This window comes from Schistocerca serialis, chromosome 4, assembly GCF_023864345.2.
Source record: "Schistocerca serialis cubense isolate TAMUIC-IGC-003099 chromosome 4, iqSchSeri2.2, whole genome shotgun sequence".
Taxonomy (NCBI): Eukaryota; Metazoa; Arthropoda; class Insecta; order Orthoptera; family Acrididae; genus Schistocerca; species Schistocerca serialis.
Genome location: NC_064641.1, coordinates 829537091 through 829562997, shown reverse-complemented (window position 1 = coordinate 829562997; position 25907 = coordinate 829537091). Strand labels below are relative to the sequence as shown.

The window sequence follows — 25907 nt, the reverse complement described above, 5'->3', positions numbered from 1 at the left end:
CGTCGTTGGCGACACCTACGACGTGCTGACATAAGGAAAGTTTCCAACCGATTTCTCACACACAAACAACAGTTGACCAGCGTCGCTTGGTGAAACGTTGTTGTGATGCCTCCTGTAAGGAGGAGAAACGCGTACCATAACGTTTCCGACTTTGATAAATGTCGGATTGTAGCCTATCGCGATTGGCCATTGCAGTTTATCGTATCGCGACATTTCCGCTCGTGTTGGTCGAGATCCAATGACTGTTAGCAGAATATGGAATCGGTGGGTTCAGGAGGGTAATACGGAACACTGTGCTGGATCCCAACGGCCTCGTATCACTAGCAGTCGAGATGACAGGCATCTTATCCGCATGGCTGTAACGGATGGTGCAGCCACGTCTCGATCCCTGAGTCAACAGATGGAGACGTTTGCAAGTCAACAACCATCTGCACTAACAGTTCGACGACGTTTGCAGCTGCATGAACTATCAGCTCGGAGACCATAGCTGCGGTTACCCTTGACGCTGCATCACAGACAGGAGCGTCTGCGATGGTGTACTCAACGACGAACCTGGGTGCACGACAACGCACATTGGAAGCGTGTATTCGTCATCGTCATACTGACGTATCACTCAGCGTGATGGTATGGGGTGCCATTGGTCTCGTCGTCTCGGTAACCTCTTGTTCGCATTGACGGCACTTTGAACAGTGGACATTACATTTCAGGTGTGTTACGACCCGTGGCTCTACCATTCATTCGATCCCTGCGAAACCCTATATTTCAGCAGGATAATGCACGACCGCATGAAGCAGGTCCTGTACGGGCCTTTCTGGATACAGAAAATGTTCGACTGTTGCCCTGGCCAGCACATTCTCCAGATCTCTCACCAACTGAAAACGTCTGGTTAATGCTGGCTGAGCAACTGGCTCGTTACAATACGCCAGTCACTACTCTTGATGAACTGTGGTATCGTGTTGAAGCTGCATGGGCAGCTGTACCTGTACACGCTATCCATGCCCTGTTTGACTCAGTGCCCAGGCGTATCAAGACCGTTATTATGGCCGGAGGTGGTTGTTCTGGGTACTGATTTCTCAGGATCTATGCACCCAAATTGCGGGAAAATGGAATGACATGTCAGTTGTAGTATAATACAGGGTGATTCAAAAAGAATACCACAACTTTAAAAATGTGTATTTAATGAAAGAAACATAATGTAACCTTCTGTTATACATCATTACAAAGAGTATTTAAAAAGGTTTTTTTTTCACTCAAAAACAAGTTCAGAGATGTTCAATATGGCCCCCTCCAGACACACGAGCAATATCAACCCGATACTCCAACTCGTTCCACACTCTCTGTAGCATATCAGGCGTAACAGTTTGGATAGCTGCTGTTATTTCTCGTTTCAAATAATCAATGGCGGCTGGGAGAGGTGGCCGAAACACCATATCCTTAAAATACCCCCATAAGAAAAAATCGCAGGGGGTAAGATCAGGGCTTCTTGGAGGCCAGTGATGAAGTCACGGGCTGCCTGGCGGCCGATCCATCGCCTCGGGTAGTTGACGTTCAGGTAGTTACGGACAGATAAGTGCCAATGTGGTGGCGCTCCATCCTGCTGAAATATGAATTGTTGTGCTTCTTGTTCGAGCTGAGGGAACAGCCAATTCTCTAACATCTCCAGATACTGTAGTCCAGTTACAGTAGCACCTTCGAAGAAAAAGGGACCAAAAACTTTATTGGCTGAAATGGCGAATAAATGTACAACTAAATCAAACTTTATAGCTCCCTTAATTCGCCGACAGATAGTGCTTAGCTCTGCCTTTTGTCGTTGCAGAGTTTTAAATTCCTAAAGTTGTGGTATTCTTTTTGAATCACCCTGTATATTTGTCCAATGAATACCCGTTTATCATCTGCATTTCTTCTTGGTGCAGCGATTTTAATGGCCAGTAGTGTATATGAAGACATTTAATCCTGAGTCCGCTTTCATTATTAATTATTCTACACCCTGTGTACAAGCTACTCACATACAAAAACAAAAACTGCTAAAAGACTGTTTAACACAGAATGATAATCACCTTGCTCATGAGCATATACACATCCCAAACGATTCTTTCCTTTGTGTAGAGACACCAATGGAAGTTAGCACCCTGCGACTATAGCTGTGGCTATACATCTGAAGCTAGAGTTGTCCGAAACACTGACTAGAATCAGACTGTCGATACCTGTACACAGTGAAAAGTCTCTACCATTCTCCCCTGGAAAGGCCGCAGGAGAAGAGGCGCAGACAAGCGGGAACTCACGTGAGGGAGATGTTGCGCGCGATCCGCGCCGCGGAGGCGTCCAGGGTCCAGGAGACGTGGGCTGTGCTGGAGTCGATGACGGACACTTGGACGTCACGCGGCACGGGCAGCTGCGCATTGCGCCTGCACGACCAGAGCTCGCCCACCCGCTCTGCAACAGGACACCGCCGACGGGGCTGTACTCTCCACTGACGCTTCGCAACACCTGAGTGGCCAAGCAAACTGATATTCACGCAACAACATAGCCTTATAATTAATATATTACCACATGAAGCCTCTATTCCTTTCTATGCAGTTTGGCTGCTCACACGTTGCCGGCATGGCCCAGTGATAATGTGAAAACCTCACAGACTTATTGGTGCAAAAATAGCCTGCAGCGCCGCTGTTGGCCGCATGTGCGCTGTGATTCTCGCCAGGGGAGGACATCGAGGTTGTAATTCATTTAAACTATCAGTGTGAAGGTCAAGATAAATTGTCCAGTTATTACAGATCAAGGGACACTCCGTTATCTCATGTAACGTGATGGCGAAGCACTAGGTGGAACAAAGTGTGACTGGTGGCCGTCCTTATTGCAGTTGCCTTCCACTTACAGGAAAAGTGCTTCAAGAATGGTCACAGACGTGGGAAATCTGACATCAGCCGTAATAATGCCGGGTATTCCTCGGAAGGCCGCGCGAAGTGGCCGTGCGGTTTGAGGCGCCATGTCTCGGACTGCGCGGCCCCTCCCACCCGAGGGAGGAAGGGCATGTGTGTGTGTGTTGTTCTTAGCTTAAGTTAGTTTAAGTAGTGGGACCGATGACCTCAGCAGTTTGGTGCCTTAGGAATTAACGCACATTTGAACATTTATTTCGCGGAAAACAAGGTTCTCCCAAATAAAACAATCCAGACGACTCAGTGCTACCATGACGCTCACCGTGCTGGATGAAACTTCAGCCATCTCCGTACTGCGAAATCCACTCAGCTGAGACTGCAGACCTCCACCATCTGAGGCTGGGTTGTTGACGCTATGACAAACGACGCCGCAAGTTTTTTAACGCCTTAATCAGAGCAGAAATTCCACAACCTACATCTGTGACGGACCTATTTCGACAGCTGTCCACAACAGACTGTGTCGGTACTCCCCTGCTTCTGCAAGAAGCGGATATCCTGTTGTAAGTCAGATGCAAAGGATCCAGGGTGTGAAGTTGTCATACACGTAATGTCTTGAGTGGGTGAATATGCAAAACGTACCATGAAGTTCGGCTGCAAAATTCCTAATATATCTGCTGTATGTATGATATTATCTACCAAACCTGTAGTTAATCACTTCTCTGGCTAAATGGTTAATCACAAAGGCCAATCAATTACAAAAAATAAAGAAAGAGACAGAGAGGACATCTAGCTAGTTTGAGTTTCGATCAGCGACCATCGCTGGACGTGCGATTAGCTGATTCAAGGTCACTCTACCCTTTTCGTTGCTAAATGGGCTTCTTTCGTTTACGCTTTTTCTCGGGTATCAGACACCTATATCTAGATTCATAGTCCACAAATTACTGTATGTGCATTTACAGAGGGTATTTTATATTGTAAGCACGTATTACGGTTTTCCCCTTTCCATTCGCGTATGGAGCGATGGAAAAATGAGTCCGTAAATGCCTCATTGTGTCCAGAATGAGATTTTCATTCTGCAGCGGAGTGTGCGCTAATATGAAACTTCCTGACATTAAAACTGTATGCCTGGCCGACACTCAAACTTGGGACCTTAGCCTTTCGCGGGCAAATGCTCTACCAACCTGCCGGCGAAAGGCAAAGATCCCGAGTTCGAGTCTCGGTCGGACACACATTTTTAAACTGTCAAAAAGCCTCAGTGTGTGCTGTAATTTTCATAATACTGTCTTCTCAGTTCCTTCAGGGGACCTGGTTCTTAATACTTTGTATACAGGCTTCTGTGGATTGGAACTTAACTTCAGTCGCCTGTCAGTTCAGGTGTCTTAGCATATACGTGGAAGTGTAAAAGTAATGGACGTGTGTCCACTGGCGCCTCCGTTTCATGTAAACGTTTACTTTCCACTTTTATTTGACGTACATCCCATACACCTGAGACTATATTCTTGGGGTGTGTCGCACGAATATTTTATAAGCAATGTTCTTTTTACACTGTCTGCGTCTTCCCAACATCTTACACATGAAACCAATGTACACAGACAGTAGTGCATGTTTTGAGCTGAGGAGCTAATATCAGGACGGACAATTACAAAAGACAATTTTGAAAACGAATTTATTTCGGACGTTTCCGATTGTAATCTGGGACAGGGGCTACACAGATCAGCACAACCGTTTCTCACTGGATTAGATTTAATAATTTCACTTAATATATCCGTTTTATTCTGTAAATTATATGTAAAAAATTTAAATGTTGCAGGTGTACATAAAGTATTTCGATATGTAAGTTTTAGTTATACGTAATTATCTACCTTCACTAGACAATATTCTCTGATTCACTAACCGTTCTTTTTTTTTCGAGTGTAAATTCTTTTCATATTTGTTGGGATATTTCTTTTTACACAGGTGTTAATTCCTTACGAATTCTTTTTCCTTGTATAAAATTGTTGTTTGTGATAATGTTCCTGTAATGATAATTTCTAAAATGGCAGAAATTATTGTGCATTAATTTTCACGTGGTATTTCCCACCAGGTGTAAAAGTGTGATCTACGATTTTAATGGTCGACTAGCACGATGGCAGTTCATAGTGGAGAGTGAGAAACGGAGTTGCGTTTTTGTTAGGGTTTTTACGAAAGTCTGTAAAAAGAAACGTGGAGCTGTTGTATCTTGAACTGTGACAAGTAAAAAGGATTATTAACAGAAATGCTACTCGATATAGTAAAAGGTGAAGTCGGCTTTGACATATACTGACGCGTGTTGAAAATTGTCGTGGTGTCGGCACGTAATGATTATGTTGTGCAGCTGTTTGATTAATGTTAAACTGAAGCATCGTCTATTAAAAGAACAAAAGGAAAGTGGATGTGCTGAAGGAAGCCACACTAGAAGACAGAGAATATTAAGAGCGGCCAGAAGTGTTTCTCCTGGTGAAGATTCGGAAGCAACAAGAACAATGTCGAAGATATTCTGAAAAGATAATGCTGGATAGCATACGTATTAATTTCGAGAAGTTTAATACGAGGACACCCAGGAGTGATGTAGACAAGGAGGAAGCATGAAGAGTTAATTCAGTCAAGCATTAATAAAGTGGTTAAGAACCTATCGTGAATATGGTCAGTGTCGTGTCGTTAGAAAGATTAAAAACATTACGTGGACAAAAGAGTTTCGGAGCAAAGGTAGAATTATCAAATGACTTTAAGGGTTAGCGTGAGGTAAAAATTGTTCGTAAATTTGGGCGTAAACAAAAAAATTAATTTAATATTGTGTGTACTGTCGTGTGTTCTGTTAAAACAGGGGTGGCCAAGAATTTGACTCTTGCGCCATGTCTTGGCGCGTTTCCCCCACTGGCCCCCAAGCTGTCTCAGCATCATGGGGGGCGGGGGAGGAAGGGGTAGGGGTAGGGGGGAGGGAACTGCGAATGCTCCAAATTTTAAATGGCAGTACAGCCGCACTGTGTACGACTTGGTTTTATATTTCACATTTGTCAGCAACATAAATATAAAAGAAAACAAATTTTCAGTATTGTTGAATTGTTTTTGACGCCCTGAAGACAAACAATTTTTTCCTGGTGCAAACTGTCCGCATAAAGTCAAACACAGACGATTTCACATCATTTCACACTCAGGTTGCCACGTAATCTTTACTTGTTTAATTTCATAATTGAAATAAATTTGTCTTTCACACACATACGCTCGTCGAAATGTAGATGTAGAAGCTACCAGAAGAAAACAATTTATAACACCTGGCAACGTCTTATTCTTGTTTAGTCCAAGTCCACTTAAAATGCAAGATCGGCAATCTATTCTGGATATGCTAATTTCGTCCCTGTACTCCTTTTTCCTTCATAAATTCAACAGTAGTGAGTTTTAAACCGAAAAATCATTTCAGGCTTTCTGCTTGGTTTAACCTATGTACTTTGCAGTCTTATATAAAGTTTCCTTGTCCTTTGTTTAGTTCCAGTGAAAACTGATGCAACTGACACACTGCTCACGACTTCTGAGATTTTACTATTCATAGCCGGCTGCTGTGGCCGAGCGGTTCTAGGCGCTTCAGTCCGGACTGCTACGGTCGCAGGTTCGAATCCTGCCTCGGGCATGGATGTGTGTGATGTCCTTAGGTTAGTTAGGCTTAAGTAGTTCTAAGTTATAGGGGACTGATGATCTCACATGTTATGTCCCATAGTGCTCAGAGCCATTTGAACCATTTTTACTATTCATATCACCAATTTCTGCACGCGATCCATGGCTGCAAATTAATCACAAACTTCTTTTGATGTACGGAATAATGCATCCCATAATAATGCATTGTATGTTTTTGCTCTTCATTGCCAGCTAAATCTTTAAATTCGTTCTTCATGGGTACTGTAATGTCGGTTTGTAGCAAATTTAGAGTACCTATCTCTAATGCGATTACGTGGTATATATCGAGAGTCCTCATCGCTCTCTTCTGTCATTCCTATTCGTTTTTAAAGACTTGTGACGGTAGATCGCTAGACTGCCTCTTTTTGTGCAATCAGCCACTGGACCTGTGGACATCCTTCATATCATGAACAAATAGCGAAGCGTAAACAGCTCTGACAACTCGATTCTGCAGAACTGAAGAGAGTTGTGCTAACCGAAAATTGCCACGCCGCAATACGAAATGTAATGTCGTCTTGTACCGGGTACTTCTGCGAAGGGTCGAGCAAAGCCCAGTCAGGCCTTGTCTTGGCATGCATGTGGCCTTCACACCCTGCACACGTGGAGTTTGGCATTCCGTGGCTGGCCTTGTGCTAAAGCAACAAGTCATATCCCTTCCAGAAATTTCCTCTCTATTATTTAAAGCTTTTGTTTCTCATCTGACGTAGATTGGGAGCAAGACTTTTATTCATTCAATTTTTGGTGGTATACGTTAGTAAGTGGTTGCCGAGGGTCGCCATTTGTCAGACTAAAACAATCAACTACGACGAGAGAGGAGCACAGATCACATAACATCTAGCCACAGAATCCTGTGACTTCAGGAGTGTTAGGAGGCCTGACAAAAACAGACGAATGTTGCAAACAGAGGCCAAACGGGATAGGATCTCCATTGCGGCATATATCCACACTGACAGCTGTGTAAATTAAATCATTAAAGCTTGATAAGACATTTGGATGTGAGAGATACTAGTTACATACAATAAATTAATTTTGAAAAGATTAATTCTTCAATGAAATCACAGCAAATATAATCAATTCGACTTGTTGATTATAATATAGACTACATAAAGTTTCTGTATCCCAAACGTGTGTAGGAACCGTTTATAAGCTCACTAAATTTACTTTTGCCTAGGAGAAACTACAAAACTAGAAACTACAATGCTTCATTGGACTGATAAAAGTAATGCGACCTTTTTTTCCTGGCTTAATTTTCTCATACAAAATTTGGCTAGCATGTAAGTCAGAATAACAATCAGATTAAAATGTTAGCAGCAATCTTCACATACCGTTACGTTCAGCTACAATCGTTTTAAATTTTAATTTACACATTAACCATTGCTTGTAATACCGCGTAGCTAAATTTCACGACTGATTAACTTTTAGCTATATATCCTATTTCACTAAGGTATGTTTGGTGTACCTAAAAGAATGAAAATGTACATGTATCATTTTTTAAGACATCAGTCTTATGAATGGTTTGATGCAACCCGCCACGAATTCCTCTCCTGTGCCAATCTTTTCAACTCAGAGTATCAGTTGCAACCTATGTCCTTAATTATTTGCTGAATGCTTTCCAATCTCAGTCTCCTTCTGCAGTTATTACCCTCTACAATTCCCTTTGGTACCTTGGAAGCTATTCCTTGATGTCTTAACGCATGTACTACCATCCTGTCCATTCTTCTTGTCAGTGTTCCCATGTGCTCCTTTCTTCACCGATTCTACAGAAAATCTCCTCATTCCTTACCTTATTAGCCCACCTAATTTTCAATATTCGTCTGTAGCACAGGATCCCAAGTGCTTCGATTCTTTTCCGTTTAGGTTTTCCCACCGTCCATGTTTCACTACCGTACAGTGATGTGCTCCAAAAGTAGGTTCTCAGAAATTTCTTCCTCAAATTAAGGCCACTGTTTGATTTTAGTAGATTTCTTTGATCCGGGAATAACATTTTTTCCAGTGTTGGTCTCCTTTTTATGTCCTCCTCGATCCGCCCGTCAAAGGTTATTTTGTTGCCTAGACAGCAGAATTCCTTAACTTTGTCTGCTTTGTTGTCCCCAATTCCGACGTTACGTTTCACGCTGTTCTCATTTTTGCATGTTCTCATTACTTCCGTCTTTTTTTGGTCTACGCTCCGCGCATATTCTGTACTCATTCGACTGTTTATTCCATTCAACAGATTCTGTAATTCTTCTTCACTTTACCTCATAATAGGAATCTCATCAGCGATTACTACTATATTTTTCGTTTCACCTTGAATTTTAATCCCACCTTTTAACCATCCTTTTATATCCGTCAATTCTTCTTTGATGTGTAGATGAATAGGAGGGGCGAAAGACCACGTCTCTCTTAGACCCTTTTAAAAAATGGTTCAAATGGATCTGAGCACTATGGGACTTAACATCTGTGGTCATCAGTCCCCTAGAACTTAGAACTACTTAAACCTAACTAACCTAAGGACATCACACACATCCATGCCCGAAGCAGGATTCGAACCTGCGACCGTAGCGGTCGCGCGGTTCCGGACAGCGCCTAGAACCGCTAGACCACCGCGGCCGGCAGACCCTTTTCAATCCGAGCACTTCGTTCTCGATCTTCCACTCTTATTATTCCCTGTTGATTCTTTTACATATTGTATACTACACGTCTCTCCCTATAGCTGAGCCCTATTTTCCGACGAATTTCGAACATCTTGCTCCACTTGAAACTGTCGAACGCTTATAAGGCATATGTGTTGAATGTGAGGGCTGTGCTTTAACACAGAACTATTTATCTTAGAGATATTGAATCTTGACATCTTGCCACACTCTGAGTAGATTATTAAGAATCTGTTTTCCTTAGGAGATACAGGAGTTCACTATAGAAGACAGACGTTGTTTATCCAGGAGTAACTGTGATTGTTATTTAGTGAGAGAGAGAGAGAGAGAGAGGGACGGGTAGAGAGGGGGAAGAGAGGTAGCGAGGGAGGGGTTGGGGATAAGGAAATGGGCAGAGAGAGGAGGGAGGGAGGAGCGCAGGGCGGAGGGGGGGGGGGGGAGGGGGAGAAAGAGAGAGAGAGAGAGAGAGAGAGAGAGAGAGAGAGAGAGAGAGAGAGAGAGAGGTGGTAGGAGTGTATTACGTAAGTTTTATTTCCTAAATATAGATAACAGCAGAGTAAATGAAGTATCGGAGAGTGTAGGCTTGCCAATGGCTCATCCACGAAAACTGCATTAGCAATGTTGGAATGCATCTATTTATGGTTCCGTAGTATTTGAAGTAAGCTGAAAATTTGCCGTGATATTTGAATTTGATTAAGGGGGATAGGACGTCAAACGGGCCGACTTCTAGAAGGAGAGACACCACAGGACATTTTAATTTTCACTGTCTATACTTTTACAAATAAATTCATAAAACATTGTCAGCATGACCAGGAAGGATTCAGGATTCACACTCACAGCAGTGGAAGCTCAAAAACACGAAAAAAATAATATTTTTAAATGTTAAATTTCACGATTTTTTTCACTTACTGTTTGCTGCATTTGTTGCTATAAGTACACTTTTCTTCATAAGTAAGAGAGATTCTTCGATGAATTTTGTACAGCTTACAAACCATACTAACAGGTGTATGAAACTCTAGAATTTATTTAATCTATGGAAAAATGAATGGGCTGTTACGTTTTAAACTTCGTGCTTAGAGAAAACTCGAATTTTATAGTTAATTATCTCAATTTTTACCACAGTTTTCAACAGATTTGTGAAATTCTAGAGTTTCATACACCTGAAAGTATGGTTTGTATGCTGTGCAAAATTCATCGAAGAATCTCTCTTACTTACGAAGAAAAGTGTACCTACAGCAACAAATGTAGCCAATACCAAGTGAAAAAATGATGAAATTTCACATGTAAAAAAAAATTGTTTTGCTATGTTTTTGAACTTCCTCTGCTATGAGTGTGAATCCTGAATTCTTCCTGGTCGTGTTGACAAAGTTTTATGTATTTATTTGTAAAAGTACAGACAGTGGAAATTAAAATGTCGTGTGGTGGCCTTTCGTGCTCCAAGTCGGCCCGTTTGACGTCCTACCCTCCTTAAGGGCAGTGCATAATTCTTGAGTTGTTGCTGGAAGCGGTAGACTATCTGCGTTGTGGACGGTGTGAGCCGAAGTTCCCAGCTATACCACCTCTTCTGTCTCTTTGCCAGTAACCTTACCTTTGGTGTGAACAAAGCACAATTAGTGACGTAAGACGATGAAGAGAATATCGTCTTTTCTTCACACCACTGAAAGTAATGCATTCAGCTAGCGGTGTGAACAACTGAAGCGTAAACGTTCCGGCCGAGTGGCGAGCAGCGACGTGCCAGCAGCGCCGCTCTGGCGTAAGCACGTTCTTTGATCCATTATTCAGACATGAGAAATTCCGTCGTGTTCAGAGGAGCACAATTGTAGCTTTTACGAAATTGTTTGTTCATTGGCTGTGACTTTCTATATTACGAAAAGACTAAAAGGGTCAGTCGCTTCCAGTTGTAAGCTGCTTCTCTAATGTCTTCGAGGATAGACAAAAACTTCATTTTTTGTATTTCATATGAAATTCTGTCGTAACCTAATCAAATGTTTTCTTTTACTTAATTTGCGCAGTAGGAGAGCATGCTTCAGAAATTTATCGTACGATCAAAGACGCCTCGCTCGGTGCACAATAGTCCGCTTTATACAATACTGGCCATTAAAATTGCTACACCTCTAAGATGACGTGCTACAGACGCGAAATTTAACCGACAGGAAGAGGATGCTGTGATATACAAATGATTAGCTTTTCAGAGAATTCACACAAGGTTGGCGCCGGTGGCGACACTACAACGTGCTGACATGAGGAAAGTTCCCAACCGATTTCTCATACACGAACAGCAGTTGACCGGCGTTGCCTGGTGAAACGTTGTTGTGACGCCTCGTGTAAGGAGGAGAAATGCGTACCAGCACGTTTCCGACTTTGCTAAAGGTCGGATTGTAGCCTATCGCGATTGCGGTTTATCGTATCGCGACATTACTGCTCGCGTTGGTCGAGATCCAATGACTGTTAGCAGAATATGGAATCGGTGAGTTCAGGAGGCTAATAAGAAACGCCGTGCTGGATCCCAACGGCCTCGTATCAGTAGCAGTCGAGATGACAGGCATCTTATCCGCATGGCTGTAACGGATCGTACAGCCACGTCTCGATCCCTGAGTCAACAGATGGAGACGTCTGCAAGACAACAACCATCTGCACGAACAGTGCGACGATGTTTGCAGCAGCATGGACTAACAGCTCGGAGACCATGGCTGCGGTTACCCTTGACGCTGCATCACAGAAAGGAGCGCTTGCGATGGTATAATCAACGACGAACCTGGGTGCACGAATGGCAAAACGTCATTTTTTCGGATGAATCAAGGTTCTGTTTACAGTATAAAGATGGTCGCATACGTGTTTGGCGACATCGCGGTGAACGTACATTGGAAGCGTGTATTCGTCATCGCCATTCTGGCGTATCAACTTGCGTAATGGTATGGGGTGCCATTGGTTACACGTCTCGCTCACCTCTTGTTCGCATTGACTGCACTTTGAACAGTGGACGTTGCATTTCAGATGTGTTACGACCCGTGGCTCTATCCTTCATTCGATCGCTCCGAAACCCTACATTTCAGCAGGATAATGCACTACCGCATGTTGCAGGTCCTGTACGGGCCTTTCTGGATACAGAAAATGTACGACTGCTGCCCTGGCCAGTACATTCTCCAGATCTCTCACCAATTGAGAACGTATGGTCAAGGGGCCGAGCAACTGGCTCGTCACAATACGCCAGTCACTGCTCGTGAAGAACTGCGGTATCGTGTTGAAGCTGCATGGGCAGCTGTACCTGTACACGCCATCCAAGCTCTGTTTGACTCAATGCGGAGGCGTATCAAGGCCGTTATTACGGCCAGAGGTGGTTGTTCTGGGTACTGATTTCTCAGGATCTATGCACCCAAATTGCTTGAAAATGTAATCACATGTCGGTTCTAGTATAATATATTTGTCCAACGAATACCCGTTTATCATCCGCATTTCCTCTTTGGGTAGCAATGTTAATGGCCAGTAGTGTAGGTATCAGTCTTCTGACTGGTTTGATGTGACGCGTCACGAATTCCTCACCTGTGCCAACCTCTTCATCTCAGAGTAGCACTTGCAACCTACGTGCACAATTATTTTCTGGATGTATTGCAGTTTCTGACTGCCTCTACAGGTCCTCTAATACCACGGAACTCATTCCCAATTGTCCTATCATCCTGTCCCTTCTTCTTCTCAGCGTTTTTCACATATTCACTTCCTCTCCGATTATTCGGAGAACCCCATTCCTTACCGTATCAGTCTTCTAATATTCAACATTCGCCTATAGCACTACATCTCAAATTATTCTATTCTCTTTTGTTCTGGTTTTCCAACAATCCATGTTTCACTGACATACAATGCTGTGCTTCAAACTATTCATTAAGAAGTAAAATTTTACGATAAAAGTTCAACACAATAATAATGCACAATAAGAAGTGTGCAAAACTGTAATGCAGGGAAAGACGACAAAAAGACAAGTATTAGAATTCGGAACTGTGAACATGTCGTGAAGCAGCGTAACTCACATTGTGCAGATCACCCGAACTATAAGCATCCAGTATTTAAAAACGAGAGCACTTTGTGACTTCCAAAAAATTTTACACATAATTTCAAATCTTTTGCAGACTTTTTCTCGCTGACACGCTCACAACGTAATGAATAGAATTTCTTCATGTGCGGATCCACATCCTTAATGAATAGCATAAATGATGGAACCATTTTAACCACATAAGCTGTCAGTTTATTGCCTTAGTGCACAGACATACAAATTACATTACTGGCTAATGTATGATATTGGTGGTGTGTCACATTTAAACATGTTTGTTGCATTTTATTTGGAGACAGACACATGTGTATGTGTGGGAACGTGTCGATACCCAATAACAAGCAACAAACAATTTTTAAATATGACACAGACATACCAATATCATACATTTGGTACCGGCCTATGGCCGAAACCAGCCAGTAATGTAATTTATAAACATGGTCCATTAAAGGAATGAACTGACACCCTACAATGGTTAATTTATATCCGTCATTTAGGAATGAAGTTTGTCGCTTGCTAGAAGGAATGCTATGCCACTTCTGGCACACCCTTCACATCAGTATTCGGTTGCTGAGGTCCTAACTTCATGACCCAGTGGCATTTTTCGTATAACTTCATAAATGGCCTTTTGACTTGAATCCTAGTGACGTCACGTTAGATCAACGATCTTGAACATTTGACGTCATCAAGATGGCGTACGGCGGGGAATCTAAAAATGAAAGATGCCGGATGGCAGGAAACTTTTATTCAGTCATTCACAGTGCAAGATGGCAAGATGGCTCCGGGGAAGCATTTTTCAGCCAATAGCAATGCAGCATATTTTGTCATGCGTGCCATATTCAAAGGTACTAACAGCAGTATCCAACAGCGCTATTTATAATAACAAATTTCATAAGCTCACAAGCACACACACACACACACACACACACACACACAAATCACACACACACACACACACACACACACACACACACACACACACACACACAAACACACACATATATCTCGGCTGAACTCTCAATAATGTTTCTCTGTCTCATATTCGAAAGTATTTATCCAAACAATTATATAAACGGTGTAACTTACAGCACTTCCACACTTAAAAGTACTTTACATACCATTAAAATAAAACAGCCAATCACAGGACAGCGATCTTGGTCGTATTCAAAAGTATCTGTACTGTCTGGAAACTCTTCTTTGCGAGATGTTCAGAAGTATTTGTCCAAAAAATTTTGTTAATGAGTTTTCGTATAAGTGCAAATTCCGGTTTCTGTGCCACACATGGTGTGAGGAACAATGGAGCCTGATATCAATTATTTTCCATATTTAAATTATTCTATGATGTTTCTCAACTGTCACAACGCAGGCAAGCAGGCATCAGCAATACTGAACTCGCTGACTTATCGTTTACCTTGTTCTGCCAAGTCTTGTCTTGGTGACACCCAATGCACTTGTCTCTTGGCTCACCGTAATATGACACGTATGTCTTGCTGCAGGACACACTTGCGCACTACTGCTGATATATTGTACTGTTTTGTATGAAACGGGGAACGTAGAAACGTTTGAGAGGGTAAGTACCGCCATAGCCCTCAGTGGTTCACAACCCCACAACAGACCACAGCAGTCCACACACCCCACCGCCGCCCCAACCGAGCCCAGGTTTATTGTGCGGTTCGGCCCCCAGTGGACCTCCCCAGGAACGTCTCATACCAGAGGAGTGTTACCCCAGATGTTTGCGTGGTAGAGTAATTATGGTGTACGCATATGTGGTAACGCTGTTTGCGCAGCAATCATCAACTCAGTGTAACTGAGGAACCAGCCCGCATTCGCCGAGGCAGATGGATGGCTGCCTTAAAAACTATCCACAGGTTGACCAACACACCGGACCTCGACACTAATCCGCCGGGCGGATTCGCGCCGGCACACCGTCCCGCTCGGGAAGCAGTGCGTTAGACCGCGCGGATAGCCAGGTGGGCACTGCTTGTATAACCTAAAAGATTATAGTCGAGTTGACAATGAGAATTACCAAAGCAAACAATCATAGACCTACTTTTAAATTCAATATAAAACTCGTCTGTAATACCGAAATCAAAGTCAGTCAAGCATTATAGTGACTTCATCCAAGGGTTTTAACTTCATCTTGCAGTACAAAATGTTTCGCATCTTCTGCTGATAATTTAAATTATGCTGTTACACATTGGAGACTATGTGACACTTCAGTGACATAGCATACTGAATAGCAGATGGTGACTGCCATTGCCCGAATCATGGTGACTACCATTGTCTGAAGTGATGACCGCCATTACCCTAAACAGTGACTGCCATAACCACAACCATGTATATCACCTTGACCCCAAACACATGTGGTGATTTCCATTACGTCGAATGGTGACTATCATTACCCTGCATAGTGGTTGCTATTAACCAGTCGTGTATGTTTCAATAACACTCCAGCATATATCCTAATAGTTTTGTTATGGATGTTGACTAGTGACACGATGTTTGACAAAAGAACGATTGATGTTTCTACGATGGCCACGTTGTGACTGGCTGTTTCATTTTAGCGGCCTGTAAAATACTTTTAGATATGGAAATACTGCAAGCTACACCCTTGAATATTCCATTTAAAGAATTCTCCACAATCATCATCTTGCCTTTCTAGCCGGCGTGTATGTCTGATTAATCTAAAAATTTCCCATTAAGCCCATCTTAAAATTTTTACTATTCCCGCCATTGCTTCTTTGGATTTCCCACCTTCCGACATCTGTAGTTCTTTCATTTTCTGACATTTTGATAACTTCATATATTCATTATAATAACGTGGTATCAACAGCCGTTATTTTGATATTGTTTTATTAGACAATCAGTTTGGACGTTCCAGTCACATCATCTACATGTCTGTCGCATAAATCACACAAAGTACCACTCTTGCATGGATAAATCAAGGCACCAACTTTTTTACTTACACACGATCGATAGTGGGCGTCAACCAGGTGAAAGATGGTTGGAAACATGTACCGCGCCACCGGACGCAGGTCTGTGGTAGCAGTGTTACGCAATGGAGCACATTTGTGTGGTATTTCACGCAACGTGTGATAGTAATCGCACGCACCATGGCAGCTGTGAATACTGGTGCGAACCACCTGCAACCCTTCCTACTTGATGGGTATCCTGAAGCCGATGGCATCTTCTAGCAGGACAACTGTCATCGTTATGAGACCACAGTGCTCCAGTGCTACAGTGGTTTGAGGGATATGACAGGGAATTCTCATCCGTCAAATTCTTCTGATCAGAATAGAATGGAATACATGTGCAACATTATATGGTGACAGTTCCACGCCCAGAAACTACTGGCCCGTTATCTTCGGGAATTTCTTGAGGAGTGCACACACACCAGATGTCACATTCCCGGAAACCTACCAGGGAATTGTCGCATCCGTGTCACACAGAGTCGCAATTATACGAGAGCTGTCCAGAAAGTAAGTTACGATTGATCGCGAAACGAAAATCACAGTGAAAATCAGAAATGTTTCATTTGTAGCAGTTAGCTACACCTTTCAGCTACTTCTCTACGTAGTCGCCGTTCTGACTCAGACATTCGTCGTAGCGTTGTACCAACTTTCCAATACCCTCATCATAGAAGGCAGCCACCAGTGCTTTCCGCCAATTCTCTACGCTGGCCTAAAGCTCGTTGTCTGTGCCAAAATGTTGTCTTCATAGCCAGCCATTCGTTTGAGCAGAGATGAAACTCAGTGGGAGACAATTACGGGCTGTATTGTGGGTAACCAAACATTTCCAATTGAAACGATGCAGGAACATCTTCATTGCCCCTGCAGAATTAGGCTGAGAATTGTCTTGAAGAAGAAACCGCACGATAGTTCTGTAATGTTGGTTGCATAGCTTCAGGGGAAAATTCTCACCAGGCCCTCGTACCTGGCGGGAGACACTATTTTCTATAACATCTTTACGCGCTCACTAAGAGCTCAGGAATGAAAAGAGCGACATAATTCTACCTAGAGTCATACTAGTGACACTCCCAACACATCTTTGCAAAGTTTTATCGGATTTTCATAGTCGTTTCCATTTCGCGACCGATCGTAACTTACTTTCTGGACAGCCCTCGTATTGCACTCCAAAGCTGAGCCAATGTGCTACATGTTTTGGCTCATTAGGGTATCTGAGACATTGTCGTCATTCTGCATTCGAAATGACAGTGAACTTCCCAGGAATTACAAAAGAAGTAGTAACCAACATTACAGATATAAAAAGATCGGCCGGCCGCGGTGGTCTAGCGGTTCAGGCGCTCAGTCCGGAACCGCGGGACTGCTAGGGTCGCAGGTTCGAATCCCGCCTCGGGCATGGATGTGTGTGATGTCCTTAGGTTAGTTAGGTTTAAGTAGTTCTAAGTTCTAGGGGACTGATGACCACAGATGTTAAGTCTCATAGTGCTCAGAGCCATTTGAACCATTTGAACCATAAAAAGATCACTTGAAGCAATATTTTATGCTACCTCCAGAACGCCCACTGAATCATCTGATTGTCGTGTGTGGGTGAGGTTCTAAATAAAACACAGGGATCTTCTGGGTCATTTGGATTGTTTATCAGTTCTTTCGGATTCGCTGTTTACCGTCCATTTGCTGCGACCGCGACCTTTCGTGACGACCGCAAATCGATGTCAACACTACTTATTCATGAGGCAATCAAGAGTTCGATAGAGACAGTTGCTGCCTGTAAGACATCCCCAGCTTCATCACACTGACCCTCTTCATACGCACCAGGAAGGCTGAGGACTATTCAGATACACTTTAAGGAATTACCCGAATGTGACGGAAATCGGTAGATGTGATGTACGCGTACAAACAAACAAATCATTACAGTTGCGGAAAAATTCGGTGATTTATTCTGGGGATAGAGCTTCACAGATTGACCAAGTCAATGACACGTTAATTCACCTCTGGCCCTTATGCAAGCAGTTATTTGCTTCTCGTTGGTTGATAAGCGATACTTCCTTCGTGGCGGGGGGCTACACTCATTTAAATTTTTTGAATGAAGTTTCCGCCATTTGACTCTTAATTGTTCGTTTATTGTGCACAATCGTGATTGCGGCTTTCTAGCCATTCTCAAATGAATGTTGTACTGTTAAAATATATATCATCGGTTGGATGTCCTCGTGAGGGATATAGTGCCAAATTCTGTCCAACCGGCGCATTAGATCGTTAAAATTCCGAGATGCCCATTGAGCCGTGGCGGACCGGTGCCAGTTATATCGTTGTGATCGATTTTGGAGGCTATATGTGATCTTTGGATATCGTGTGACTTTCTTCCGGGTTGGTGGGCTACAAGAGTCGGCCGTGAGCTTTCGAAAGAACAACATTGAGAGACTTGGGACGTCTCCGGAGAAAGGAGTGTCGACTGCGATCGGGTGTGTCCTATCAGCGTGATATGCCGCGCAGCTGTATTGGTCGGCAAGTCTGTGTTTTGGGGCAGCTCGGAGATCCAAGTTTCGTGATTTCTATCAAGGGAAAGGTCCCTGAAGTAAATGGGTTACGCTGCAGGAGCCGCTGAGTTGTGCTGTGTGCAAACATCAAGTACGTTGGCCGTTAGTGTATGTGGCTGAGCGACGTGTTAAGAGGTGTTTCACTCGCTAGATGACTGTTGAACTTACACAGCCGCTAGTCGAAAGGTATGTGGATGAGCTCCATGTAAGCTGGTTAAATGTTGGCTTCGCAGTGAGGTCTTAGTTGTAACTGTACTGGTTGTTCTCTGATTATTAAGGGTATTAAGTGACTGAAAACTGCACCTAAGTGATATTACTATTATCGGTGAACCGTCCTTAAATGGTTTCAATTTAAAGGTCAGTGACTACTGTGGACGGAACATTTTGTAGATGATGCATGTATGTCTGATGCAAGGATTCTGCCCTGTATTTTTGTGTGTGTTTCAGAGAGTTGCAACTGTCCTGCGTTTGTCACAAGCTGCTGTAAGCGCCAACGCCTTGGCGGGGAGTGAGGTGTAACCCGCAGCCTAGGTCCTGCTGTGTTTACGTAACCCTGGCATGGCTGGATTGCTTTGGGTGAAGACCCCATGCCTAAAGTTTAATATATCTTTCCTTTCCACCAAGACGGGTAAGACGCGTTTTGTAATTTGATTGTGATTTTCTCATGTTTAAGCAAATGTTTTTTTTTTGGGTACATAAAGATTGATCTGCAACTAAGTAAATGTTAGCAAATGGTTCAAATGGCTCTGAGCACTATGGGACTTAACATCTGAGGTCATCAGTCCCCTAGAACTTAGAATCACTTAAACCTAACTAACCTAAGGACATCACACACATCCATACCCGAGGCAGGATTCGAACCTGCGACCGTTGCGGTCCCCCTATTCCAGACTGAAGCGCCGAGAACCGCTCAACCGCATCGGCCGGCAAACGTTAGCAAATAGGTGTAAAGTAATTAAATTCTCTCTATTGATGGTCATGTAATTTTGGGCTAATTGCAGTGATCTGTCTCTGTAGTAATAGACAGTCCTCAGTGTTTTTTGAGCCGATGTCACATCTCTATTTACAGTGTGTAATCACGTAAGTGTAATACTAAGTGACTGCTGCATTGTACTGAAGATTGTGGCAATCTTTCTTGCTTCTGTTACATGTCCATGTTCTAGTCAATTGTGGTTATCCACGTGAGTTTTAAGTGTTGTTTGGGCCGTGTTGGGCCATGTAGTAACCAAATACATTTAAGCGGCTGGCCCACTCTGATAGGAACTGTAGTGTCAGTTGTAAGCTTTTGTTAAGTGTGGCCGGGCGGAGTGGTCGAGCGGTTCTAGGCCCTACAGTCTGGAACCGCGCGACCGCTACGGTCGCAGGTTCGAATCCTGCCTCGGGCATGGATTTGTGTGATGTCCTTAGGTTAGTTAGGTTTAAGCAGTTCTAAGTTCTAGGGGACTGATGACCTCAGCAGTTAAGTCCCATAGTGCTCCGAGCCATTTGAACCTTTTCTTAAGTGTGGTGAATCCACGGCAATACCTTGTTTTCTAGTTGTTCCTTAACTGATTTCACATTCATTTTATGGTTGTACTTCTTGGGTTCTGATAACTGTCTTGTTTTAATATGAACTTATACTAAGTAACTGCTGCATTCTACTGAAAATTGTGGGGAATTATCTGAAAATTAAGTGTGTGTAAATCAAAGTATGACTACCATCGCCATCCCGTTTACCGTCCTGATAATAGTTGCGGTATGGATTGTGCAAGTTAGTATTAAAGGCGCCACGTACCACCCATAATGCTCCAAACGTTCTTAAGTGGGGAAAGATCTGGCGATTTTCCTGGTCAAGGTATGCCTTGCACGCACATTCACAAGCAGTAGAGACTCCGTTGTGTCGGGAGGGCATCATCTTATTGCAACCCAAGTCAAGGATGGCTTGCCGTGAAAGGCAACAAAACGGGGCGTAGAATGTCGTCGACGTATCGATGTAATGTAAGGACGCCGCGAAAGAAAACCGAAGGAGCCCCGGTATGAAAAGAAACACCAGCCGAGACCATCACTCCTGGTCGTCAGGCCGTATGCCGGGCCTCACGTCAGCCCATGGTGTCTCCAGAAACGTTTTCATCCTGGAATCTCTTTGTCTGGAGTATACATGTCTTGGGTGATGAGTCCCGCTTCGAACTGAGGCCCGATGCCAGCAAAGACGTGTCTGGAGACGCTCCAGGCAGCGTTGGATTATCAACCTGACTCCAGCCCGCCGCGTGGCCCGACAAACAGGTTTGACGGTCTCGAGTGGCATTTCTTCATACCAGGACGCCTTTGGTTGTCATCCACTGAACACTTACACCACGGAGGTACAGCGCCAATATCCCGGGACCCATTTTCTTTACTTCAAGGCAAGCCATCCTGGTCTTACATTCAGTAAGATAATGCCCGTCTGCACATGGCGAGAGAGTCTGCTTCCTGCATTCGTGCTTGCCAAACCATACCTTTGCCAGCAAGGTCACCGGATCTCTCCCCAGTTAACAAACGTTTGGAGAGCTAAGCACAGGGCCCTCCAACCATCTCGGGATTTCAATTATCTAACGCGCTATTAGGACAGAATTTGCCTCGATACCCCCTGAAGATGGACCAACAACTTTATCAATCAATGTTAAGAAGAATAACTGCTTCCATAAGGGCCAGAGGTGGACCAACGCGTTACTCCCATGCTCGATATGTGAAGCTCTTTCGCTTGAAAAAGCCATCGGATTTTTCTGAAATTGTAATCACTTGTTCGTCTGTATATGTCTATCACATCTAGAAATTTCAGCGATTTCCACCCTATTCGGAGAGTTTCACTTTGATGCCTCTTTTTATATATTGGTATTTTCCGTGCTTGCAAGTCTTTTCTACATTCCATGAGATGCTGGAGAATTATATGAATGTCGAAACGCACAGTGCTTGACAAGAAAATTGTAGCAAGCAAAAGGCATGGTCAGATGTCAATGTAACTTCGTGTATGTCCACACAGCGTCGGCAGGTATGCAGATAACTAAAGTTGCAATTCTGTGTGACACATAGACTGGTCACTTGAGTGTATACGTCTTGTTCCTGTTTAGCATCGTTATCAGCACTGGTAGGATTTTAGAGGGGCGTCAACTGATTCTGCTGTGGAGTGCTCGCTGCGGAGGATAAGGACAGGCCGCGTCGCAGTGTGAGACAGCGTTATCAGCACCAGTAGTTTTGACACCATCTCACCAGCTAGTCGAATGCTGAAGTATCAGATGTGGCGCATTCCGGTGTGACAGTAGCCCTAAATTGGACTGTATGAGAATGTGAGGACAGGTACACTCGTCATTAAGGTTGTCAGCGACTAAGTGTGACCACAAAAAGGGAGGATAGCCCATACTGTGCAACAAGCAAGCTCTTTACATCTGCGCCTGCCATCACAGAACAAGCAATGGACTCCCAGCAATATTCATTGTCATCCCACACCATTGATCGGAGCCGGCCGGTGTGGCCAACCGGTTCTGGGACTACACAGTCTCAACCGCGCGACCGCTACGGTCGCAGGTTCGAATCCTGCCACGAACCCACTATTTCACCCCTACAAAAATGTCGAAATAGCTATTTCTTTATTTCTGACCATGAAACCGAATTCCAATTTTCATAGGTCTAGCTTCAAAATTGCCTTTGTAGCGACAGTTTTGAAAAAGCCCTTGATCTCCTATTTCACCCTTTAAGGTTGGAATTTCGAAAATCCCTCCTTAACTGACGCATACAGTATAAGATCCACACCTTCTCCAAATTTCTACCCTTATCGGTTTGCGATGGACGATGATGAGTCAGTCACGACATTGCCCGATATGTACAGAGATAGAAAAGATAGAAATGATAATATGTGACATCACCGTCAATAAAAATGGCTATTTCGAGGTGAACACAGCGTGGAATCGGCCCATAGCAAGACAAAGCAAAAGCGGCAGATGCGGTACGAAACCATACAGCCGGTAGCACAGCCGTATAAGCAAGAAGGCAGCAATCTCACATTAGCCAATTATAGCTTGACAAGGTCTGAGGCGCGCTCGCCCAAAATAATAATAATAATAATAATAATAAATAAAATAAAATAAAATAAAAAATAAAAAAAGTTTCAAATCGCTCTGAGCACTATGGGACTTAACATCTGTGCTCATAAGTCCCCTAGAACTTAGAACTACTTAAACCTAACTAACCTAAGAACATCACACACATCCATGCCCGAGGCAGGATTCGAACCTGCGACCGTAGCGGTCACGCGGTTCCAGACTGAAGCGCCTAGAACCGCACGGCCACACCGGCCGGCCTCGCCCAAAAGACCGACAACGTACACTGACTAAACACATGGTCATAGCCTGGTGCTCCACATTTGGAACACAGTATAGCAACGTAGTATGTACCTGTAGTCTACGGGTCAGTATACCCTCACTGTGCGCCGATCTGGCAGCCCTGCGTGTGTCGAACTTCAGTTTACTCTGTCTACTGTGTGCATCGGTCGATGTCACATCGCTCTTGCCTAGAGCAGTTCGTTTGTGTTTGTCTTCTGACATCGGCATTCTCTGCCGGCGCTCTGATGTCCGTCGAATCTCCCAAGAATATTCCTCGTCGAGGTACAGCAAGTTTCAGTTTTGACACGAGTACACTTCATATGTATCAGGACTCTCTAGAAATTCGCGGTTAATGGGTAGATACGATTGGAGTTACATCTGAACAGACAGATACTGCTTATTTTGATGCGGATCTGTATGCAATTTTTTGTGAAGTTTCACGATCCCTTGCAAGTAGACTGGGTTCTCTCGGGTTATTTCTCAGGTGGTGTTTACACAGTGTAATGGTTCTTTCTTGTAAATGCAGCGACCGAGTACATTTCGGTTGGAGTTTATAATCTTCCACCCGAAGTGGACGATTCACTTCTTACGACGGCGTTGCTTCCTTATGGCATCGTTCGGCATATCAAGCGGGAACGCAGGTCTGCTCACCGCCGCTTGCAATGTCACAGTGGTATCCGAACCGTAGAAATGTATGTTCAAAAGAATATTCCTTCATGCCGGAATGTTTGTGGTTACCGGACTCATGTTACGTATGCAGAACAAGAAGGAACCTACTTCTTTTATAATGAAAGTGGCCATCTCTGATCGAGTTGTCCTCTGCGTGATAATGAAAAACTTTGTCCACTGACATTAGGTGAGTTAGTGTCTTCGCAACCTGCTGTCAGTACTTCTCCAGCTGTAGAAGACATTGGGGAGACATTTGCCCCCTCCCCCCGCAACCCCCCCCCCCCCCCCCCCCCCCCCCACCGCCGCCACCATTCCGATCGACTTTCAAGCGTTGTCGTCACATAATACAGATGTGGCACCGGTAGCACAATTTAAACTCCGGTGGAGTCAGGGTGGTGAAGATTTTGAAGTCACCCCTCCGCAACCTCACCTCTCCGAGGAGGTGGTGAGGGCAGGGTAGTTCCCCCAGTGGTGATGCTATGAATACTGACGATAATTACGGTTCCTATTTCGGCAGGGATGACGAGACTGTTTCTGTTGACGTTGAAATGAATGTTGCATCTTTCCTCCACCTGTAGGAACGTCTATTCCCTTGGATCCAGATGATTTGACGGAGTCATTGTCTGCTTTTCTGCCCATAAAGAGTTCGAGCGAAATGCGGCCCCTTCCTCAATCGCATATGATGGAGCAACACGTTACTGCGGAATCTCCTCTAGTAGTCAGATGATGTAGCCAGCTTCAGACGCTGCTTTGTCTGTCTCTTCTTTATATAATGATGATGATGATGATAATGTTTATCGCTCCTTGTGGTGTTCCTCACTTTCTGTTGAGTGGAATGGGGACACTTACATCGATGCAGCGGACCTTGATGAGGCTCCTGCATATCCGCGTTAAGAAGTCATGTTGTCGCGGAGTCGTGTGAAACAACATTTGCAACCTGAGTGCGCTGCGTCGCGACGAGAAAAACAGAGCATGGAATGTGCACCTTCGAATTGAGAGGGTCCATATATACCGGTTCTGTGGACAGTGGGACGTGATGAATATTTTTTTTTCTAGTTCTACTTCCATATCTTACATGTGTTAACTAATGCAGGTGCATCTGTTTCTTTCCCTAAATGTTAACAGGATAAGGTGTCCGTTACGGCTTGCTGCGTTACGACAGTTTATTTATGATTCCCAAGCTGATTTGTATTTTCAAGATGTGCTATTTGACGTGTTTTGTCTTACTAGACATTATATGTCTTTTAATGTTGCGACAGAAAGCTCTACTGGCGTGGCAGTGTTTTATAGGGACTTGGAAACGCTGGTCAACGCTGGACACGGTAGGGATACTGGGTGTTATTTTTATGGTCTCGCCTTAATTTTTCTTTATGCTATATCTGGATCTGGTAGCAAATGTTACAGATCGCGCGTTTATACGAAAGGTACCATTTATTTACCTCGTTAAAACCCGAGAGACATTCTGATGGCCCTCTTTCTAACAATCTTAATTTTTCGTGTTCCTCTTTTTATTGCTTTTTATTACTGTAATGCCTTTTATACGTTATAAGCTCACTACAGACTTCAACTATTGTATCCCCCTTTATTTTCGCTGTTTCAATTAATTATTGAATACTGGTGTATGCCGACATTAGCGACAACTGGTGAACTTACAACACAAACTTCTTTTGCTACTGTACGGCAGTTTGTTTTTAACAGTAGTGCTACTGACAACATGACTCGTACATATGACGTTATTTATATGTATTTGACGATGCTGGTGCTGATTCCACATTTAACATTTCACGATGCCACTATGGCTGCAATACATTAGGCCGGCCGGAGTGGCCGAGCGGTTCTAGGCGCTTCAGACTGGAACCGCGCGACTGCTACGGTCGCAGGCTCGAATCCTGCCTCGAGCATGGATGTGCGTGATGTCCTTAGGTTAGTTAGGTTTAAGTAGTTCTAAGTTCTAGGGGACTGATGACCTCCGATGTTAAGTCCCATAGTGCTCAGAGCCATTTAAATCATTTTTTTGCAATACATTAGGACTTTGTTTTTATGAAACAGGTATGCCTCTTCATACTTAAAGCACACAAATTTATATATTGTCAGTACTACTTTTCTTTATGGTCTATGTATTGTTTTTAAGTTGTAGACAATCTGCGAGTGTATTTATGTTTTTCCCATTTTTGC

The 25907-nt window shown here is 43.7% G+C and overlaps 1 protein-coding gene across 1 annotated transcript in view; it reads right to left on the bottom strand.

Moving 5' to 3' along the window:
• LOC126473435 (uncharacterized) overlaps positions 1-25907 on the bottom strand; it is an 860366-nt gene that overhangs the window by 188527 nt on the left and 645932 nt on the right. The window contains exon 7 of the mRNA XM_050100479.1: positions 2283-2433. Coding sequence (XP_049956436.1) covers positions 2283-2433 — 151 coding nt within the window. The remainder of the gene's footprint in view (positions 1-2282; positions 2434-25907) is intronic.